We start from the raw sequence: 20,494 nt of genomic DNA, 5'->3' as shown, positions 1-20,494 counted from the left end.
TATGAACACATAACCCGACTCCCACGGGGGGTCTCAAATGGCTGTGCAGTCAATTTCAACTCGGAAGCAAGACACATTAAGAGCACCCTGGCGAAACCAATGGTAAACACTTCAGTCTATTAAGGCTTTCGACTTAATGCAGATATTCAGGTATTCACTGGGACCCGTACGAAGATCCCAGTGTCGTCAAATTTTTCAGCATGTCTTCAATAGTGTTTGTAGTTATTCAGATCCGATGTAACATTGTAACATTTTTATTGTTTGTTTCGCATATGTTTAAGTGCATTTATTACACCTTTGAATGAAACATCAATGCACAATACATTTAAAACAATTAGAGAAAAACATTCATTGATAAATCACAGTAGAAAAATAGCTTGATGTAAAATTTGTACAATCAAAACATTCATGCCAAGCAACGTCCTACTGATTTTCTTGCTAAAGGCGTAATCAAATACCTAAATCACAAAGCAGAACTCTGAACTTTGGGTCGCATTCATGAAACACGAGCGGAATTAATATTTTGTGTAAATGTATTGGTGAAAATTAACAGCACGACATTTTACACAGATGGTTTTGCAAACAATTTTACAGACATAAAACACAAGCAGAACGAATTTGTTTAAATGATTTGTAAAACCATTCGTGCATAAACTGTAACGGAACTGACAACATTTACATAAAAACATGTTTTACGAAATGAAATTCATTTCGCTTGTGTTTCGTGAATGAGTCCCGCTGTTTGATTTCACCAAACGACATCATTAAATTGCAAAAATATGACACAACTTGACACTTGGTGAAGGAAATTTTTACACATACTTACTTCACCAAACTTAACGATGTAAACAATCTTATACGGCAGTGCGATGGCGCTAATTTCCAGCAAAAAAGAGTGCAAATTTCAAAACAAATCTTTCTCCAAGGCCTAAAATAAGTGAAACCCGATGATCCCAACCAAATGTTTTTTTTCATGCATTGTACGGCCTCTTTGTTTGACTCATTTACTTTTCTTAAAGGAATAGTTTCACTGGAAAAAGCAATATTATGGATAATATTTTTTTATTTAAAAACATCATGGATTTGTTTCTTACAAACAGCTTTTTGTTTCAAAACAAATCTTTCTCCAAGGCCTAAAATAAGTGAAACCCGATGATCCCAACCAAATGTTTTTTTTCATGCATTATACGACACGTACGGCCTCTTTGTTTGACTCATTTACTTTTCTTAAAGGAATAGTTTCACTGGAAAAAGCAATATTATGGATAATATTTTTTAATTTAAAAACATCATGGATTTGTTTCTTACGAACAGCTTTTTGCTTCACAAGATGTTAATTGATAGGAGTTGTGTGGATTGCTTGTGGATTATTGTGATGTTTTTATCAGCTGTTTGGACTCTCATTCTGACGGCACCTATTCACTGCAGAGGATCCATTGTAGAGCAAGTGATGGAATGCTACATTTCTCCAAATCTGATGAAGAAGCAAACTCATCTACATCTTGAATGGGCTGAGGGTGAGTACATTTTCAGCCAATTTTCATTTTTGGGAAAAATATTCTTTTAAGACACACTTTCGGTCTTATTGTGAATCAGTGCATGTCATTCCAAAGAAAAATGTTATTTATTCTTTGATTAAAACTTACTCTTCTTCCAAGGTGAATTTCTTTTTACGCCATTTTCACTTAGACCTTTATCACTTAGCATTATTGGATAACGCTAACAAATAGCCAAATAGCTATTTAGGCACTATTTTATCAAATTTAGCTCCATTCTGGTATATAACTCCAAATTTTTACATTCCAATCAATTCCCGAAGAATAAAATCGAACGTCCTGTTTCAATTGTAAATACCTTGCATTACAGAAGTAAAATGGGTTGCAAACGGCAATTCGCGTTAAACGAAGTCTTTAAAACATTTTAAAGTTCTTCCTCGTCCTCTTGATCCAAGCTGCTGTACCTCACTGATGAAGAATCCTTCAGTGATATTTTATCAGTGCACTTGGAGATTTCCGTAGTGGTGACGTCATCAGGACAACATCTGACATCATCAGAATCCGTGTGGGATGAGCTTTGTCCGCTCTCTTCGAAACAGATGCTGAGGGCTTCCTGTCGTACGGTGATGTGGTTAACGCCTTTGAGCTTGATGTCGTCGATGTGTTTGGCCTCCTCTTCGATTTCCTCTGGAATGGAAGGCGGAAGGCTCTCGATGTCCGAGTTGCTGAAGATGTAACCAGGCAGGGTGGTGTGTATTTGCGAGCTGTGTACGAGCGAGCCGATGTTGGGCAGAGCAGTGCAGCGGTACACCCTGCTGGTGAGGAGGGCGGAACTGCGGGTCACCGAGGTCAGCTGGGACTGGACACTGGCGCCGCTGCTGTTCAAGACCGTCCCATAGCGGTAGTTGGCCAAAACAACGGGACCTTTCCAGTCAAATGCAAGAGTCCAGCGGAGCCAGGTCTTCCGGATTTCTGTCTGGACCTGGGAGAGAACAATGAAGAGCAAAAATGAATGCTGACTTTCTACAAAAACTTTGAAGGGTTGAGAGAAAATGAATAATCACTTTGAATGCGAACTTTTCTGAAGTGGCAGTATTTGAAATATGAATGCTGTTCCACCCACAATTACCTCTCCATTGCAGAAGCAGTAGATAATGGACACAAAAAATCCCTGAAAGAGAGCGAAAACAACAGTGGACAGAAAACCTCAACAACACACACAATATAATATCACAAGTGAGAGAAAGTTTCTTGCCAAACTTGTTAATTATTAATTTGGCTCTTTTCTGTACTTTTTTTTTTTTTAAACCTTTCATTTCTTGTTTGATAGTTTTATTTATTATTAAATATATTTATTATATTTTCCCCAATGTAAAAAAATAAATATATATATATTAGGGTTTGAACTACTTCTGATTTAGAACTCTAGTCGAGTCGAAGTCGACTAGTCACTGATGACGTCATTAATGAACAAATAAGTCTGGAGCTGTGATAAACACCTTGTGCACAGCTATGGCATATGACTATTGCTCCTATAACAGCTAATTTAATTTAAAACGTGCATTCTCCCGTTCAATTCCGAGCATCCAGTAATATAATCTCGCATGTCTTGTGGAGCGCTTTCAGAGTATGCATTTATTTGTCATTTGAACTGTTTGGAAACAGAGCGTAAATGTGGAAGTCCTTCAAAGATTTCTTATCCTGTTGCGCCCTCTATAGGACCAGTGACTAGTCGACGTCAAGCTTAAAGGATCATGAAGCCCCCTGTTTCAGCACTGGTTAGTTCTCACCACAGTTTTAAAAAACGCTAAAAAAGTGGGCGTGGTGCGCTGCGAGCAGAGGGGGAAGAGGGGAGACAGACAACAGCTGTAGTACAGGTCATAAACCCCACCCTCTCCATGAAAACGAATGGGACTTGAGTCAAAATAAAAAAATTAATTATACTTCCAATACAATTTTCCAAAAGATGGTTTTGGTCATTTAAGGTAGTTGTTATCATGCTTATACATGTTCAATTGTTCGTTTTTGTGATAAGTTTGATTTTAGCTAGTAATTTGATGCTATAAAAACGGGGCATGTCATTATGGTTGATTGGGTCTGCGGGAGTTTGATACCACGGCTCCACCTCACGACACGACTGCGCAGACTCTGGCTCCAAATGACATCATTTATGCAAGATGGCAGCGGCCATACTGAGATGCTTTGGCTTCACTTTTATATAGTGAAAGGAATAGGAGATGCGTCGTCCATCTTTATTTTACAGTCTATGGTTCAGACAGATTCATTTAGATCCCATCGAGTTAAAAACAAATAAATGCACAGCCATTTGCACTCTGTATCGAAAACATACATGAACATGCTGTTGCACCTCTGATAACTTTTTAAGGCTTATTCTGCGGCGATTATATAAGCCTTTTGACGGGTTGTGTCATGATGCTGTAAAAACGGTTATACCAAAGACTAGAATACCCAAGACATGTCACTCGTATAGTTTTCAATGGGGAAAAATGCAACGCTCAATATGGCCACTAAATCGCAGAAAGCACCGTCTTCTGAATGAAAGAGCCCATCGCTAATCGGTAAAGTCAACTGCAGCTGCCGTTAGAAGTCCCGGTTGCTATATAAACAGTCAGTGTTCTGAGACGTGCTCTTAGGACTGCGCATGCGCACTGGCTGATCTAGCCTGAAAAATAAGCTTTTTATAACGCTATTTGAGCAAAAGAAACAACATTTATGACACAGTTGTTGTCAGATTTCTTTGGTGATGTCAAATACGAAATTTAATCCTCTACAGTATGATTTTTCCATCCAGCTAGGTTCTTCTACAATTACCCCATCAACTTCGGTCAGAAATCTTGGTGTAACTTTTGATAACCAGCTGACCTTCAAAGACCACATTGCAAAGACCGCTCGATCTTGCAGGTTTGCATTGCACAACATCAGAAAGATCAGGCCCTTTCTAACGGAGCATGCTGCACAACTTCTTGTCCAGGCCCTTGTCATCTCTAGGCTGGACTACTGCAATGCTCTTCTGGCTGGACTCCCATCAAGCACAATCAAACCTCTACAAATGATTCAGAATGCAGCGGCACGACTGGTCTTCAACGAGCCCAAAAGAGCCCATGTTACACCTCTCTTCATCTCCTTGCACTGGCTACCGGTTGCGGCCCGAATCAAGTTCAAGACATTGATGCTTGCATATAGAACAGCCACAGGCTCAGCACCCGCCTACTTCCACTCACTACTACGAATTTACATCCCCTCCAGAAGTCTGAGATCCGCTAGTGAGTGACGCCTCGTGGTACCATCACAGAGAGGCTCAAAATCACTTTCCAGAACATTCTCATTCACCACTCCTGGCTGGTGGAACGATCTTCCCACCCCTATCCGGAATGCTGAATCCCTGACAATTTTCAAGCGACAGCTGAAAACTCATCTCTTTCGAAGCTACTTGACTTCATCATAAAAAAAAATAAAAAATAAATAAAATAAAAAACCTCTCTTTATTTATTCCTTCTCTTTCTAGCTTGTACTTATTTGAACAATGTCTAAGAACTTGGTATTACAACCACTTCTTGTGTCTGTTTGCCTCTCTTAAGAAGAATCGCTTTATGTATCCCCCAATTGTAAGTCGCTTTGGATAAAAGCGTCTGCTAAATGACTAAATGTAAATGTAAATGTAAATGTAAATGTAAATGTAATCCTAAACTTAGTGAACAGTTTTGGAGAATTTGATGTTTCCCCATACAAAGAGATAGGAGCTGCACTTGCATGCACGAGAGGTGTTTCAAAGATGGCCGCCGAGTGACATGACTTGTCTTAAAGAGACTTTGGTTATGCCGAACTCTTATTAAAAAAGCAAAAACAAACACTCTCCTTCGATTCATGAACGTTTCTCTCAGATAATGTACGCGATCTCACAATCTGAAGAGTCTGTCATAGCAAATCAACACATGTCTCATGAATAATTTAATAGACACCGATGCGTCATCGATGTACTATAGTCCATTGCCGTGTCAACAAATTGTGACGTCAACACGATGTAGATTTTAAACTCGGAAGATGAAAATTGCGCAAAATTTTCTCCATTAGTTAAAATTATCGGATGCTAACATTGTCTTCTATGATGTGCAACACAAACTCCTCTGCTAAAATCTCAGAAAAAGTAGTCTGGGGTTTCATGACCCTTTAAAGCGTCATGGCAGAGCATTGAAGTTGACTAGTCGACTAGTCGGTGCAACCCCTAATATATATACAGTGGGTACGGAAAGTATTCAATATATATATATATATATATATATATATATATATATATATATATATATATATATATTAGTATTATGGTGATATTAGCAATATTTATACTTATAAAATCATAAATATTAATCTTGTTGGCTTTTATTTTAGAGGAAAGACGTCTGATGGATCTCATCATCAACTTTTAATTTAACTTATTTAATTTAAATGTATTTTAACTTTTCACTTTATTTATTTAAAGCTTTTATTTCACAGTAACGACAGAAAATCAAAGAATGAAAGCTTTTGCTGCACCTCACCACCAACTATCTAAATAGTTTAAATTAATTTATTATAACTTAAATTTTACAGGAAAGACAGAGAAGCAAAGAAAAAAGCATCTCAGCATCAGCTTTTAATTTTTTGTAATTTATTTGAGCTTTTATTTCACAGGACAGACAGAAAAACAAAGAAAAGACACACACCAGCACCAACTTTAAATTTAACAGATTTTTAAAAATGTATTTTAACTTGTATTTCAGAGGCAGAAAATCAAAGAAGAAAAGCTTCTGAAACACCTCAGCACCAATTTTTTATTTATTTAAATTACATTTATTTTAACTGAAAACCAACAAAAGTAAACGCTTCTGATGAACTTCAGCACCAATTGTAAAATTTCATTTTATTTTAACTTTTATTTCACACTAAAGACAGAAAACCAAAGACCAAAAAGCTTCGATGCACCTCAGCACAAACTTTTAATTTTAGTTTAGCTTTTTATCTATTCAATTATTTCATTGTTTTTTTATTGTCTCCCATAATTTATTTCCTGTGTGCTGTTATTCATTTCCCACCGTCTACAGATAAGCTGCAAAACGCTTCCGAAAAATGAAAACAGTTATTTATCACGCCAGCAGAGCAAATTAAACCAAAATGCAAAGGGACACATCATTATACTAAATTTTATCACATCACATTAGTGAGTATTTATTGAGAGGGGAAACAGTAAGTCACCTGGAATGAGTTGAAGAAGAGTTCACAGTACATGCGCAGCTCCCAGCCGACACCTGTGAATGTGTGCGGCATTCCCACAAACACGATGTAGTGGACACCGAAAACAAGAACCAGAACCAACGTGGACTTAGCCAGCTTCCTGTACACACACAGATACATTTTCTGTCTGTAAATATTTTAATATTACACCACACTTTATTCACAATGATTAAATCCACATCTATATAAAGAAATAATTAACACGTGGCTCTTACAAACAGGCTACTTCAAATTGTAAGGTTAGTTGAGAATTAAGCAATCAGCAATTTTTTTTCCCACCTAGCAACCCCCCAAAACAACCACCCAGAACACCATAGCAGCCTAGGGTGGCACTCAGAACACCCTAGAAACAACCCCAAAACACCATACCAACCACTCAGAACACCACAAAAACCACCAGAACACCATTGAAAACAGTCAGAACACTATGGGAACCTTGTACACCTCAATACCACCCAGAATACCATAGCAACCCCTCAGAACACCCCAAAAACTACTCAGAACACTGTAGCATCCACTCAGAACACCCCGAAAATACTCAGAACACTATAGCATCCGCATCCACTCAGAACACCCCAAAAACTACCAGAACACCATTGAAAACAGTCAGAACACTATAGGAACTTTGTACACCTAAATACCACCCAGAACACCATAGCAACCCCTCAGAACACACCAAAAACTACTCAGAACACCCCCAAAACTACTCAGAACAATATAGCATCCACTCAGAACACCCCAAAACTACTCAGAATACTATAGCATCCGCATTCACTCAGAACATCCCAAAAACTACTCAGAACACTGTTGCATCCACTCAGAACACCCCAAAAATACTCAGAACACTATAGCATCCGCATTCACTCAGAACAGCCCAAAAACTACTCAGAACACCAAAGCGTCCACTCAGAACACCCCAAAAATTACTCAGAACACTATAGCATCCACTCAGAACACCCCAAAACTACTCAGAACTATAGCATCCGCATCCACTCAGAACACCCCAAAAACTACTCAGAACACTATAACATCCGCATCCACTCAGAACACCCCAAAAACTACTCAGAACACTGTAGCATCCACTCAGAACACCCCAAAAACTACTCAGAACACTGTAGCATCCACTCAGAACACCCCAAAAACTACTCAGAACACTGTAGCATCCACTCAGAACACCCCAAAAACTACTCAGAACTATAGCATCCGCATCCACTCAGAGCACCCCAAAAAATACTCAGAACACTATAGCATCCACTCAGAACACCCCAAAAAATACTCAGAACACCCTAAAAAGCCAGAACACTGAACACTGTAGCATCCACTCAGAGTCAGAACACCCTAGAAACCACCCAAAACACCCTAAAAACCACCAGAACACAATATAAACCATTCAGAACACCCTAGCAACCACCCACAAACACAATGTAGTGGATGCCAAAACCAGAACACATTTTCCTATCCTTATTTTCAACCTTACCATGCAATGTAATTGTTATACTACGGTACTTTGAAATATACCACGGTATTTACATGGGACACCAAAAATATCATGATTTTACTGTGGTTTTAGACTTCACACCAAGCAAAAGTGATAGAAAGCAGCCTCTGTCTCGATGCTGAGAGACTGAAATTGAAATAAGAGCGAGACACTGAGAGTGAGACTCAACATCTCTCTAAAGGCTGATTATTACATTACAGGCCAGAAAATTTGAAAAGCTGAGTTGAATTTTGAGTTGGCAGCATTTGGATCCTCAAATAAAGTGTCACAGAAGCAGAGGAGCCCAGCACTGAGCTCAAATCACATGGAAATCGCTTAATTACTTCAAGTTCAGAGCATAAGTCCGACTCTCATTAAGAGTAAAATGCGACTGTGTCCGTTCATCCGTAACGTCTTTAATGGCATTCATTGCCTGGATTAAATTTCTCTCGAGGTTATCAAACCCCTGTAGGTTTAAAACACTCTCAGCAGCAGTTCTAACACTTTCACACATGATTTAGGATATATTACCTATTAAGCGAGTTGAGCCATAAATTTGGTTTTATCTTTACAAATAGTCTTTGTCTTTGGACCAAAATATAGTGTCTTAAACAAGAATAAAATAGTGTTAATTAATATTTTTTTTGTTGGTAAAGCTAAAATGGCAATTTGGCTGACAAGAAAGAATAAAACACTCCTTAATGGGGGTATTGATCCTTTACAGATGTTTAAAGTGCCCCTATTATGCCATTTTTAAGGTTGCTAATATTGTTTTATGAGTCTCCTAAAACAGGTTTACATGCATGCAAGGTCAAAAAACATGCTCATTTTCTCAGAAAATAGATTTAATTTTAGCTAATTTCTAAATGATTCGCAAACGACTCGTGCGAAGAAGTTCAAAGAATCAGTCTCTAAACACCTCCTTTCCGTGAGCCCTCACTGCTGTGATTGGTCAGATGGCGCAGTCCTTTGTGATTGGTCCAGAGCCGTAGAGAGATCGGCTCTGGATTGGTCTACCGCGTACAGCACGTGCCGGAAACGAAACGCCCATTGCCATGACGGAATTTTTTTCGATACCGGTGCCAAATCGATACTTTTAAAACAGTTCAGGTGCCTAAACGATGCCTGAACCGATACTTATTAAAATAAATAAATAAAAATTCCACAAAAATTATGGATTGGCCATTAGCACTATAAACACATGATGTCTGTTTCATTCATACTGGACGCCAGAAGGCGCTCTCACACAGAAAATCCACATATCCAGTCACAGAAGTAGCGGAACTCATGACCCTCCAGGAAATCCCTAATATGGACAAAGGCATCGCTATTATAGCTGTACCCGAGTAAACGGAACATATAAACGTTTTGAATGATAAAACAAAGACAATAAACACTCGACTGCGACAATATAGTTTATCTGTGTTATTCAAGCCATCTCTGGTATTTTCATAATAATTAAGTATATTTATAATCTATTGCTAATCAATGTATTCTTTTTAATGTAGCATATGGAACATATTTTCTGCCTCATTCTGTGACAAGAAGCCACATCAGATCACAAAAGGAAGCATTTGACTGGTGTTGTGGAGTAAAAAGGTTATAATGTTCTCTTTTGTTGGACAGCAGGTTTAGAAATGTGAATACAAGGGAGGTTAAGCTTTAGGCATTTTAATTTAAGCATGTTTAGCTTAGTTAACGGAAGGCTACCTGCTGCCATCAGAGCAAGTGTAATTACTGCATTCACGCGCTCCTCGGATGCTCTCATTTCCCGAGCTGTGCTTTTAAGTCGGAATGTGAAAACAACATGGACACTCTCGTTACTTCAAAGATTTGTTGGATTTGTATTATTAGAGCTTTCCGACTTGAGTTCATGGGGCATTTTCTCAGTCGGGAAATTATTTTGTGCCGGAGATGATGCTTCTTACGTCTGTTTCGGAGAACCAGAGGACAAATATTTCAATCGATCGCTCAGGCATGGCACCGAAATGAGCCACCGAAATCTGCATTCTGACTTGGCTCTAGTACATACCGTTCTAGTACATACGGTTTCGGTACCCAACCCTAGTGGTAATTGTACAAATTTATTCTCACAGCGTAGGATGCAGCGTCTTCTCGACATGATGTTAACCACACGGAAATTTTACTATTTGTGGGCGGGCAAGGTGGCAACGTAGAACGTGGACAGACAATATGCAAATATGTTACTTCGTGACGTAGAGCCGTAACAGAATACGATTCGAATTCCTGACGACTCGTTTAGGCGATTGCGAGCCGACTTTTTTTTTTTTGATAGACAATAACTTTATGTATCGTGCACTGTCGACTTCACAACTTTGCAGATCGTTTATGTTCACATACAGCTGCATGACACACTGCATGAAAGGTAATATTCGAAAAGGCATAATAGGGGCACTTTATGGCTTTGGTAAAAAGAGGATTAATTTTGGAGTATAAGTTCTATTTTTCTTTGTGGGGTACTGAAAGTATTTTATGTCAACCCTGTGAAGAAAGAGGTAATGGAATTGATTTTTATGCATATGTGTATATATAGCCTTAATATGTATACGTAGGCAGTCTAAATGCATTTATAATATGTATCTATATGTATATTTATAACTGTTTGTAAATAAGAGTTTTAAAAGTCTCTCTGTATTTCTCTCACTCAGCCTTTCAAAGCTTTTCCACCCTCTGGAAAATTACAGTCGTCTCCTGGATATCTCAGCAATGATGTCCAATCACTCCACCGTGCCGAAAACAACCACAAGAACACAGGCAAACCTAATCCAGTCACAGCACGACATAACAATAAATTCATGCACTAACCTGTACTGTTTATGCGTGTCGTAACGCCCCGCATTCGTTTCTCGGATCTTCGTGGCCAGAACACGTACGATATTTACAAAAAGAAAAAAATTCAGCTGCAAGAAAGAAGGAAACAAGGATTTGTTTAAAATGATGTTGTTTCATAATTCATTTGACTAAAGGGTCAAACACATTCGATAAAGATGTAAAATAAAAAATAATATATGTTTATAATATACATAATCAAAAATACTATTTATTAAACAATACTAATACTATTAAGACACATATATATATATATAGCTTTTTTTAAATACATTACATATATAAAATAAAAATATCTCAAAATATATTTTATATATATTACATTATTAAAATTACATAATATTATATTTTACATAATATATTTAAAATAATTTTCCCGTTGGACAACATAATCTCCATTAAAAATGTGGACAGTCTAAAAATAATGAAATAATAATCAATTAATAAATATGACAGTCCCTCAGACAGTCCCTTCTATAATTACACAATTTTAGTAATATTTTTTTTAATTACTGAGATAGAATTAGAGGAAGAAAACAAATAGGTAAATATTACCTTTGAAAAGAAATGTTTTATTGTTGTGTCGTTTTCCAGTCAAGCTGTTATTTTGTCAAATTGGGCAAAAAGTGTGAAAATATTATTGAATTGTTTGTGTTTAGGGACAGCTATAAAATAACAATTAGCAGGACAATTAAGCAATTTTATTCCAAAAGTGTTTAAAATGCAATTCCCACTCTAGACATTAATCGAGATGTGGCGGAAATGACAAAATTCTCCTTTTGGACAATTTTAATAAATCAGTGCGAGTGAGAAAAAGTGCAAAAAGTTCCCTAGTTTAACTGATAAAATACTCATTTCATTCTGCTTATATTTTTCCGCTTGGGAATTATTCTGTCAATGCGTGATGAGCTTCTTTCGCATCTGAGCCGTGAAAGTTCCAACAGGTTTACATATTCCGCTTAACTCTATTTAGACATCATAATCAATACACCATAGAAATTGTTAGTCATGAGCGCTTGTGCGCAAATTCATCCACGTGTGTTAAGTCCTAATTTATATAGATTTATATGTTTTGCTGACAGGCAGCAAGGACAAAAAAACATTTGCATTTCTGTCGCATAATTACAGCTCTCCTGGTGCACAACGGTCCAGATGTTCTTGAAATGGGAGCTCCATTACTATGGGAAGCGCTCATGCTCGGCAAAGCTGATAATTAACAGCATAATTTTTCCATCTGCCCATTCCGCAGATAAATATATGCATGCAACCGCTAACTGGTCAATCACATTCAGTCGCATCACGTCTGGATTATGGGACTTTGACAAGCTCTTTCAGCGCGTATCATGTTCAGAGCACGGGGTCGAATTCGGGGTTAATGGGAAGACAGCTGCATCTCTTAACAACTGCTTTGATGGCGCTTTCCACCAATAGCCTACGGTGCAATTTGGCGGCCCATGAGGCACCAGTCCCATGTTTTGCAATGAGAACTGTTAGATAGACCGTTATCCAACATACAATTAACCCAAAATGAGTAGTTAGTTTTAAACATCTCAAACTTTTCTAGCCCACCATCCTGAAAATGGTTGTTGTGGCTTGTCCCATCGCAGAAGTCTTGACCTTCTCGACTGAATCCATCAACTAAATCTTTTTGTCTAAATCTGCTCATTTCATCGTAGTAAAATAATTGATAAAGTCCTGTCATAATGTGTTGTTTCAGATTAGTGTCAAGTTAAGACAAGTCCAGTCAAGTCACCTTTATTTCTATAGCGCTTTATCCAATACAGTTTGTTTCAAAGTTGCTTCACATAATAAACAGGAAAACAGCTGAATCAATTATGGAAACCCAGTTGTCCAGGCAATTAAAAAGACAATAGTGTCATTATTTAGCTCAAGTCAGTTCAAAATAATATAAACAGATTCATAACAGAGTAACAAGAGTTGTAAATTTAATCTAAAGTGAGTTAGCTAGTAGTTTGGGGCCAAATGTTGACTGATAGTTATTGGTAAACATATATTTCACATAAATTGAAGAAAAATATTTTTTCTTATAATAACTTTTAAGATTTCAAGCATATTTTTAAAGGGTGATTTCACAAAATCATCATAAATTCAGTAGCACTTAGATACACCAAACTTCTATATTCTGAAGGTTTTTACTGAGGGGTTTGTTCATATATCATCTGTCTGATTTTGTAACATAACATATTAAGAAATATCCAAAATACCCTCTGTAAAAACTTTCAATCTAATATGTCAACAAAATGAAAGAGAATTTTGAAACAGACTTTAAACAATGTTCAGGTTTCTGTTCTGGAAATGTATTCAAATTGGTGCATATTTAATTAGATGTTGGCTCATTTGCATATTTCAACAGAAAGATTTTTAGAAAACTTGAAAAAAAAAGTTTGCAATTCTTGGTCATATCTATTAGTTGCATTCTTACCCTATTCACCTTAGTTATTGACCAATTTTAATGACCAAATCATTCCTTACAATTGTGACACTTAGGAAGTGACATCATTTGCATGTCAGGAAGTAAATTGTAGTGTTGACTGTATTGGCCAAGCTCAAGCATTCAACTTAATTGTTTACCAATAACTATCAATCAACATTTTGTCTTAAACTAGCAAGCCACTGCTTAATACTTTGGGTAAAATTCACTACCCCGTTACTTACAAACATGTTTTTATTTATTTATTTATTATATCCTTTGAATCTGATACTTAATTTTTAAGTATACACACACACGTATGTATATATATATATATATATATATATATATATATATATAAATATAATCAGGATTTTAAAGTTGTTTTTTTTTTAAGAGTTCCAGGACCTGTTTTGTATACCATGCATGAAATGTATGTCATTGTTAACTAAAACTAAAAGTACTAAAAAAAATAAATAATAAAATATAAATATTAGATTAAAAACTTAAGTTGAAATACTAAAATTACTAAAAAATAAAATAAAATAATAAATTCCAAACAGAAATATTAAATCAAAATTCAAAATATTAATAAATACTTTAATGGTATATCAATAATATTACAACAGCAACACTCAATGTGTCTAACAGTTTAGTTTCTGTTTGTTGGTAAACTGCCAACCAACTCACCCCAATTGCTGTCAGTATCGGAACTTGGTAAATCCATTTAATATTGCCTGCGCTCAACTCCCAACACCTTAGGGAGAAAGACCGAAATCTTATATTACATTTGATATATAGAACAGCTTGTGTGTCTCGCTCTCTGTGTATAAATGTGTGACTTTTACCTTACTGAGAATCTGGATCACGTACGGGAAACTCACCTTACATCCACCAGCGTTGCCCTGACGACAGCCCAGGTTGATACAAAGAGAGCGGGAACACCTGCGGTCACACAAATTAGAAAATGACAAGATTGATCAACTGTAATGCAGCATACAAGCACAGAAGCATGTCCGACTTGCCACAAACTCACCGGAACAACACAATTTTCTATTTGTTTGATTTTGAACCGATGAGATCCGACAAGTCAAATGCTTCCCGAAAGTCTCCTTGACCCTCCTGATCATAAATTAATTGTAAAGTCTATAGTTTCTGCACTGATACAAATAAAACTGAAGGTTTCTGAACACTCACCTGCCATTGGTCAAAAAAAAAAAAACATAGTTCCACCCTAATCTCACACTATTTTAAAAAAGCTTTTTTCATTAAAAATAATAATAAAATAATAATAATAATAATATCTATTTAATACAATTCTTAAATGTTTTTTCAATCATATACTAAAAAAAATGTATATCATTATGCATACAATTATAAATATTATATATATTTTAAATACATAAAAACAAAAATGAAATAATACATTATACATTTTATGTAATATATGCCATATTCTGACAAAAATATCATTACACATATATACAGTATATATACCTTGTCTATAGCCTCTTATATCACAGGTTATTGCTTCAATTTTCTTTTATCACAAAAACATGCTTTGCAGAGAAATACTGATGGTTTATTTACAGCTGCCACTGCGCATCATATAGAGATAGTATTTTAATATTGAGAAAATTACACTTCGACTTTCAGATATGAATGATCTGGCTGTAAAAACCACGCTGAGAGTAAGAACCAGCGGGCACTGATTTATGATGATGTATCTCCCTAAACACAGAGTTTATTAATTATGAAAAAGCCAAAAACAGACCTCAGCAAACAAGTTCCAGCGAAATGTTTTTGATCTGATGTTTCAGAGTGCTTGAATATGAAAGTTTAACCCTCATTAGGTGGCTACTCTACCGCAAACACATTGATGCCAGGAACATTAATTATGCATTATTGATTATGATGACACATTAATATGTTCGGAAGATCAATATGTTGCTTAAGTAATGCACATTATCAATGACTTTGAAGTTGTTACTTCAATGTCATTGTTGGTCTGTTTAAAGTAGGACAAACATGTTTGGGCTTCTCTGTCGTTCAGCTTTCAACAAAGTATCTAACAATGCGGGAACCTTCCCAAATGTATTTGCACTTCAAAGGTGTCTGTTTAGCTTGCCTGGCAAGTATTATGCATCAAACATAAAGTATGAATAAATAAGGCTTCAAGTAAGTGTTGCTGCCTCAAAGGACACCAAAACGATTCGACTGAGATTCTTGAAGGCAGATGTAACACAAGCCTCAGATGAGAATTATCATAACAAGCTGTGAAATTGGTTAGGTTACGTCTGGGCAGGGTAAAATAAACAGTGTTTAAAAACAAAATCAAATACTGTTGATAAAGAATATCTATTTGGTTTTGAGACTTTAGTCTTTGCAACTTCAGGGATCTTATCTATGCACAATCAGCTTGTAACACTCCAAAGAGAAAGGAAAACTTGAAATCGCATCATATGACCCCTTTAACATGTGCACTTACCCCACCCTATTAGAGTGAAACCCCAAAGATATTTGGAGTCGGAGAAGAACGCCATGAAAATGAGACTGTGAAGGTACAGGCCCTCCACTAGGATCCAGTAGTAGTTAGTTGCCAGGAAATAAATGAAGAATAGGACTGTGATCTTGCACCCGACCTGAAAGTACAAACAACGCTGGCTTCAGCCAATCAGGATTCTCAAACCGTGATCATTCAGCCAATCACAGCAGAACCATTCATTGTCATGCAACCCTTTAGTTGGAATGAATGTATTTACAAGATGAATGTGCATGAATTCCACCACAATGGCATATTTAACAGTCGGAAACTCTTGGGAGATTGTCAGTAAAATATAAACTCACAATTGTGAGAAATAAAGTCAGAATTGCGAGATATTAATTAGAAATTGCGAGTTATAATGTCCAATTCAGATGAAAAAATGTCAGCTCACAATTCTGACATTTTCTTACAATAGCAACTATTGCAACTATTATTATAACTTGCAACTTCGAATTTATGTCTCAATTCAGAGAAAAAAGTCAGAATTGTGAGATGAAAAGTTGCAATTACGTATTTTATTTTTTGTTCAGTGGTGGAAATGGGCTTCTATAGTACTTTGAGTCCTAACCACACCATTTTTTATATTTTGGCGTGAACAGTCATGGTCATTGATATTGTCACTACGATTTATTGTTGTTAAGGTCCAGCCACATTAGCAAAATAAGCTAAATAACGTTAGCCTTATAACCTTATTGTTAATGTAGCAATGTATGAAGCAGATTTCTGTTATTCAACATGGTAAATTTGCTTCAACAACTTGCAAAATTTGTGAAAGGAAATCTTTCGCCCTAACGCGAAATTCCTGATCGTGTAGATTCCAATTGAAATTACTGGATTTTGCTCATGAAAATTTGACGACTAGCGGTAAATGTGGCCGCAATTTAAATGTTAACCTCACTAACAAAATTACTAGCAACAATGTTAACTGATGAAAAGTTTTTCGATTTCATCAACAACAAAGGCGTAAAAAAGACGCATTGTGATTATCAGTAAACTATTTTAATTAAAACATACTGTTGCCGAAAATATGCTGAAAAATGTACACATTAAAACATTAACAATGCACTAACAATATTTTTAGAAAAAAATATTTTCTACTTTTATTTTCCCAAGAAAAAAATGAAAATTAAAACTCGTACAATTTAATTTATATATTACATGTACAAATAATTAGCATTTTGTGTACTGTAGATAAAAAAAAATCAAAGTTCATCAGAAAAATTGTGCTAATATAGTCATAGTGCTAATATATGTCATAACATGAGGTGACAGGATTGTAGGACAAAAAATAAATAAATAAAATAAGTTTTCCATCATTCCCAGTAGCTCAATAGGAATGGTAAAATACACCGATGCAATATTAAATCCACATTTGCTGCACTCTTCATTTGGCTGCATTAGTCCTGAAAGCCCCCTACCTTTATCTTAAAGAGAATAGAAATAAATGTACATTCAATTTCAATCACTTGAACACAATACAGTTTACTTTAATACATTTCAAACATTGCAATTTATTGTTAAAGCCTGTGCAGCGCAAGAATGAATTAATCTTTGATGACCAAGAACACTCAACCCATATCAATGGAGAGAAAAGTTAACTTAATTTAAGTTAACTAAGGGCAATTAAAGTAATTTTAGCCAAAACTAGTTCAGCTGAGAAAAAAAAATAGATCATTAAACCTGGCCGGGTTAATCGACGTAGCTCATTCACTGCACTCACATACTGAGTCTTGTCAAGAGGGGAAATGGAGACGGTGCTGATGTTGTCCATTAGCATGGTGTCGTACTCCTGTAGCACGCCATTAGCGTACACCACTCTATCTTTCACGAAGATGCTGACAGCACGCAGCATGAAAGACACAAAGAGGTGCATGTGGATGTAGTTTCTGGTGCAGTGGAGACGCCTGGGAGACAAAAAGAGAGAAAATTTCAGCTAATCACAGTGGAATGGTGTCAATTTTGTCCTTTATCCCCTTCAAACCGGCATGAATAACTGTCATTTCTGCCACATTTCAAATCACCGTTCATTCTGTGATGGTTGTGGAAATGAAATTTCGAATATTTATGGAATAAAAAGGCAATTTTTTTTTGTCTTGCTAAGGCTAATATTCAGTTAAGATATTCTGTTCACAACTGACATATCTCATATTTCATCTCAAACTCTTAATTGACAAAATTAAGTAAAGTACATGTCATTCAGTTATAGCAGCAACTCATTGGGGAACTCTTCAGCTAATTTAATGTCTGAAGGTCTTTAACGATGAACATCTAAGACTGTCTGAATCATCCTGCTTGAGTCCCTCAACAGCAGCCACTTGTGCAGAACAAATTCAATTTGTTTGCTTGCTGTGCAACTTCATAATGAATACATGGAATTATTAGTGTTTCTTTAACTTGCTGTGTGGGACCAAAATCTGCTGGGAATGGATGTTCAATTACCGAAAATATCCAATGATGAAAATGGCGACCAGCAGCGAGCTGAAGGACACAGCGTAGCCAACTGTGTACATGATGTGCAGCCGCTCAAAAAAGTCCCTCTGGAAACACAACAACACCTGTGTCATCTCAACGAATGCAACTCGACATCCTAAACATTTCCAAAAACGTTTCACTTAATAAACCAGTGGCATTTGAATCTATATTAGCAGCTTCACGGCTTGCGATAAGACTTTGCGTTTGAAGACACCAACTCAACTACATCACATTGGCCCGTTGTTATCAAAAAGTAACTCTTGAATGATTTCAAAACTTGTCAATAAGACACCACAAACTCTTCCAGCCTGTTTAATTGGACGTACTTTGCCTTTTTCAATGCCTGGAGCCAAGAAGCGCAGGCAGTCTGAATAATTGACCCAAGTTCTGTTCTCCACCGATACCCACGACCCATTCAAGCCGCACTGACGGTATACAAATCCTAAAAAACGAAGAAACAGAAAAATTTGATTAGATGCTGTTGTAAAGAAATTTGATCAAATAAGTTTTGCAAGTACCGTTGTGGTTGAAGTCGTACACATAGCTGGGACACAGCACTTTGGTGACTGTTCCTGGGGAACCTCGAGGCCAGCAAACCAACCCGTCCCATCCAGGAGAACAGACCTCATCTGTGTACAAAACCACAATCACACTTTATGGAAATGCTATCTGTGAGTCTGGAAGTTAGGATTCCTGTCGGAAGAAAATCACAGATGAAACTGGTTTAACATCTCAGTTGTTTCTCCTAGCAGTGAAACTAAATAGAGAGCAAATGGATTTTTTTGGCAAACATTTTCTGCTGCTATATTCTGGATTTGGCTCCTATTCCCCTGTACGAAGAAATCCCAAAAAAATGAACAGAAATCCAATTCCACTACCAAATAATAAAATAATTGTAATAGTAACATTTAAATGTATGCATAGCAGATGCCTTTATTATTGTAAGAGCCAAAATATTCATACAACACAATGCCAAGTTTATTAGACAACTAGATTAGCAAGCAAACTAGAGAAGATGAGAAATGCAGATCAGAAATAAAGTAAATATGTACAGAGAAATAACACATATTAGTGCTGTCAAACGATTAATCGCGATTAATCGCATCCGAAAACAAAAGTTTTTGTTTACATAATATACGTGTATGTGTGTGTGTGTACTGTGTATATTTATTATGTATATATAAATACACACACATGCATGCATATATTTAAGAAAAGTATGTTTTGTTTATATATAAAATATTAATATTTATATATAATATAAATTATTCTTGAATATAAATAAATATATATATATATATATATATATATATATATATATACATAGTTTTTGTCTATGTAGTGGACATTATATTATTTTAGTGAATTTCTCTGAGAGCTCACGTCACAGTTTTAAGTCTGGATGTCCCGTACAGAGCACATTCAGGACTTTTCAGAGATACCAAATGTTTCTCCATGACCACTCCCTCTGCTTGGACTTCAAAAATGGCTGACATTAATTTAGTGATAAAATTGTACATCCTTATGGAAATATGATAATATTTTGTAATTATAATTTAAATCTGATTAATTTTCAAATTGTTTGTCATAAATCAACATCTCAGGAAAATTTTATGGGGTTTCAAACCAAAATATGACTTCTTGTTATGAAACAGGATATTGATTTCATACATGTCCACTGTAGAGGACACCAGGACTAAAAGCATGTTTATTATGCATGTTGGGAGACACAACAAATAGAAAAATAAATTATATATCAATATTCTTATGAAATTAGGTACAGTGTATAGATACATTGTGTTTAATGGGAAAACCAGTTTATGGAAATTTTACACACATATTGCATAAAGTAAAATGGTAGCCTATATCAAATCATTTTGTTATATCTTTTATAACATAGTAGAGAATCATCCTTATACAAAGTTTGGTATAAA

General features: G+C 36.0%; 1 protein-coding gene across 1 annotated transcript in view; it reads right to left on the bottom strand.

Moving 5' to 3' along the window:
• Positions 1-1,495: 1,495 nt before the first annotated feature.
• The window catches only part of LOC107593036 (parathyroid hormone 2 receptor-like), a 26,667-nt gene continuing 7,668 nt past the window's right edge, over positions 1,496-20,494 (bottom strand). The window contains exons 3-13 of the mRNA XM_016282613.1: positions 19,079-19,189; positions 18,887-19,002; positions 18,528-18,625; positions 17,809-17,992; positions 16,032-16,185; positions 14,428-14,488; positions 14,234-14,300; positions 11,089-11,183; positions 6,747-6,885; positions 2,626-2,667; positions 1,496-2,478 (exon numbers count right to left, since the gene is read on the bottom strand). Of these exons, the coding sequence (XP_016138099.1) occupies positions 1,921-2,478; positions 2,626-2,667; positions 6,747-6,885; positions 11,089-11,183; positions 14,234-14,300; positions 14,428-14,488; positions 16,032-16,185; positions 17,809-17,992; positions 18,528-18,625; positions 18,887-19,002; positions 19,079-19,189 (1,625 nt within the window). The 3' untranslated portion in view covers positions 1,496-1,920. The remainder of the gene's footprint in view (positions 2,479-2,625; positions 2,668-6,746; positions 6,886-11,088; positions 11,184-14,233; positions 14,301-14,427; positions 14,489-16,031; positions 16,186-17,808; positions 17,993-18,527; positions 18,626-18,886; positions 19,003-19,078; positions 19,190-20,494) is intronic.

This window comes from Sinocyclocheilus grahami, unplaced genomic scaffold, assembly GCF_001515645.1.
Source record: "Sinocyclocheilus grahami isolate Dianchi unplaced genomic scaffold, SAMN03320097.WGS_v1.1 scaffold163.1, whole genome shotgun sequence".
Taxonomy (NCBI): Eukaryota; Metazoa; Chordata; class Actinopteri; order Cypriniformes; family Cyprinidae; genus Sinocyclocheilus; species Sinocyclocheilus grahami.
The sequence above is the reverse complement of the archived record's forward strand: the minus strand, read 5'-3'. Positions and strand labels throughout refer to the sequence as shown.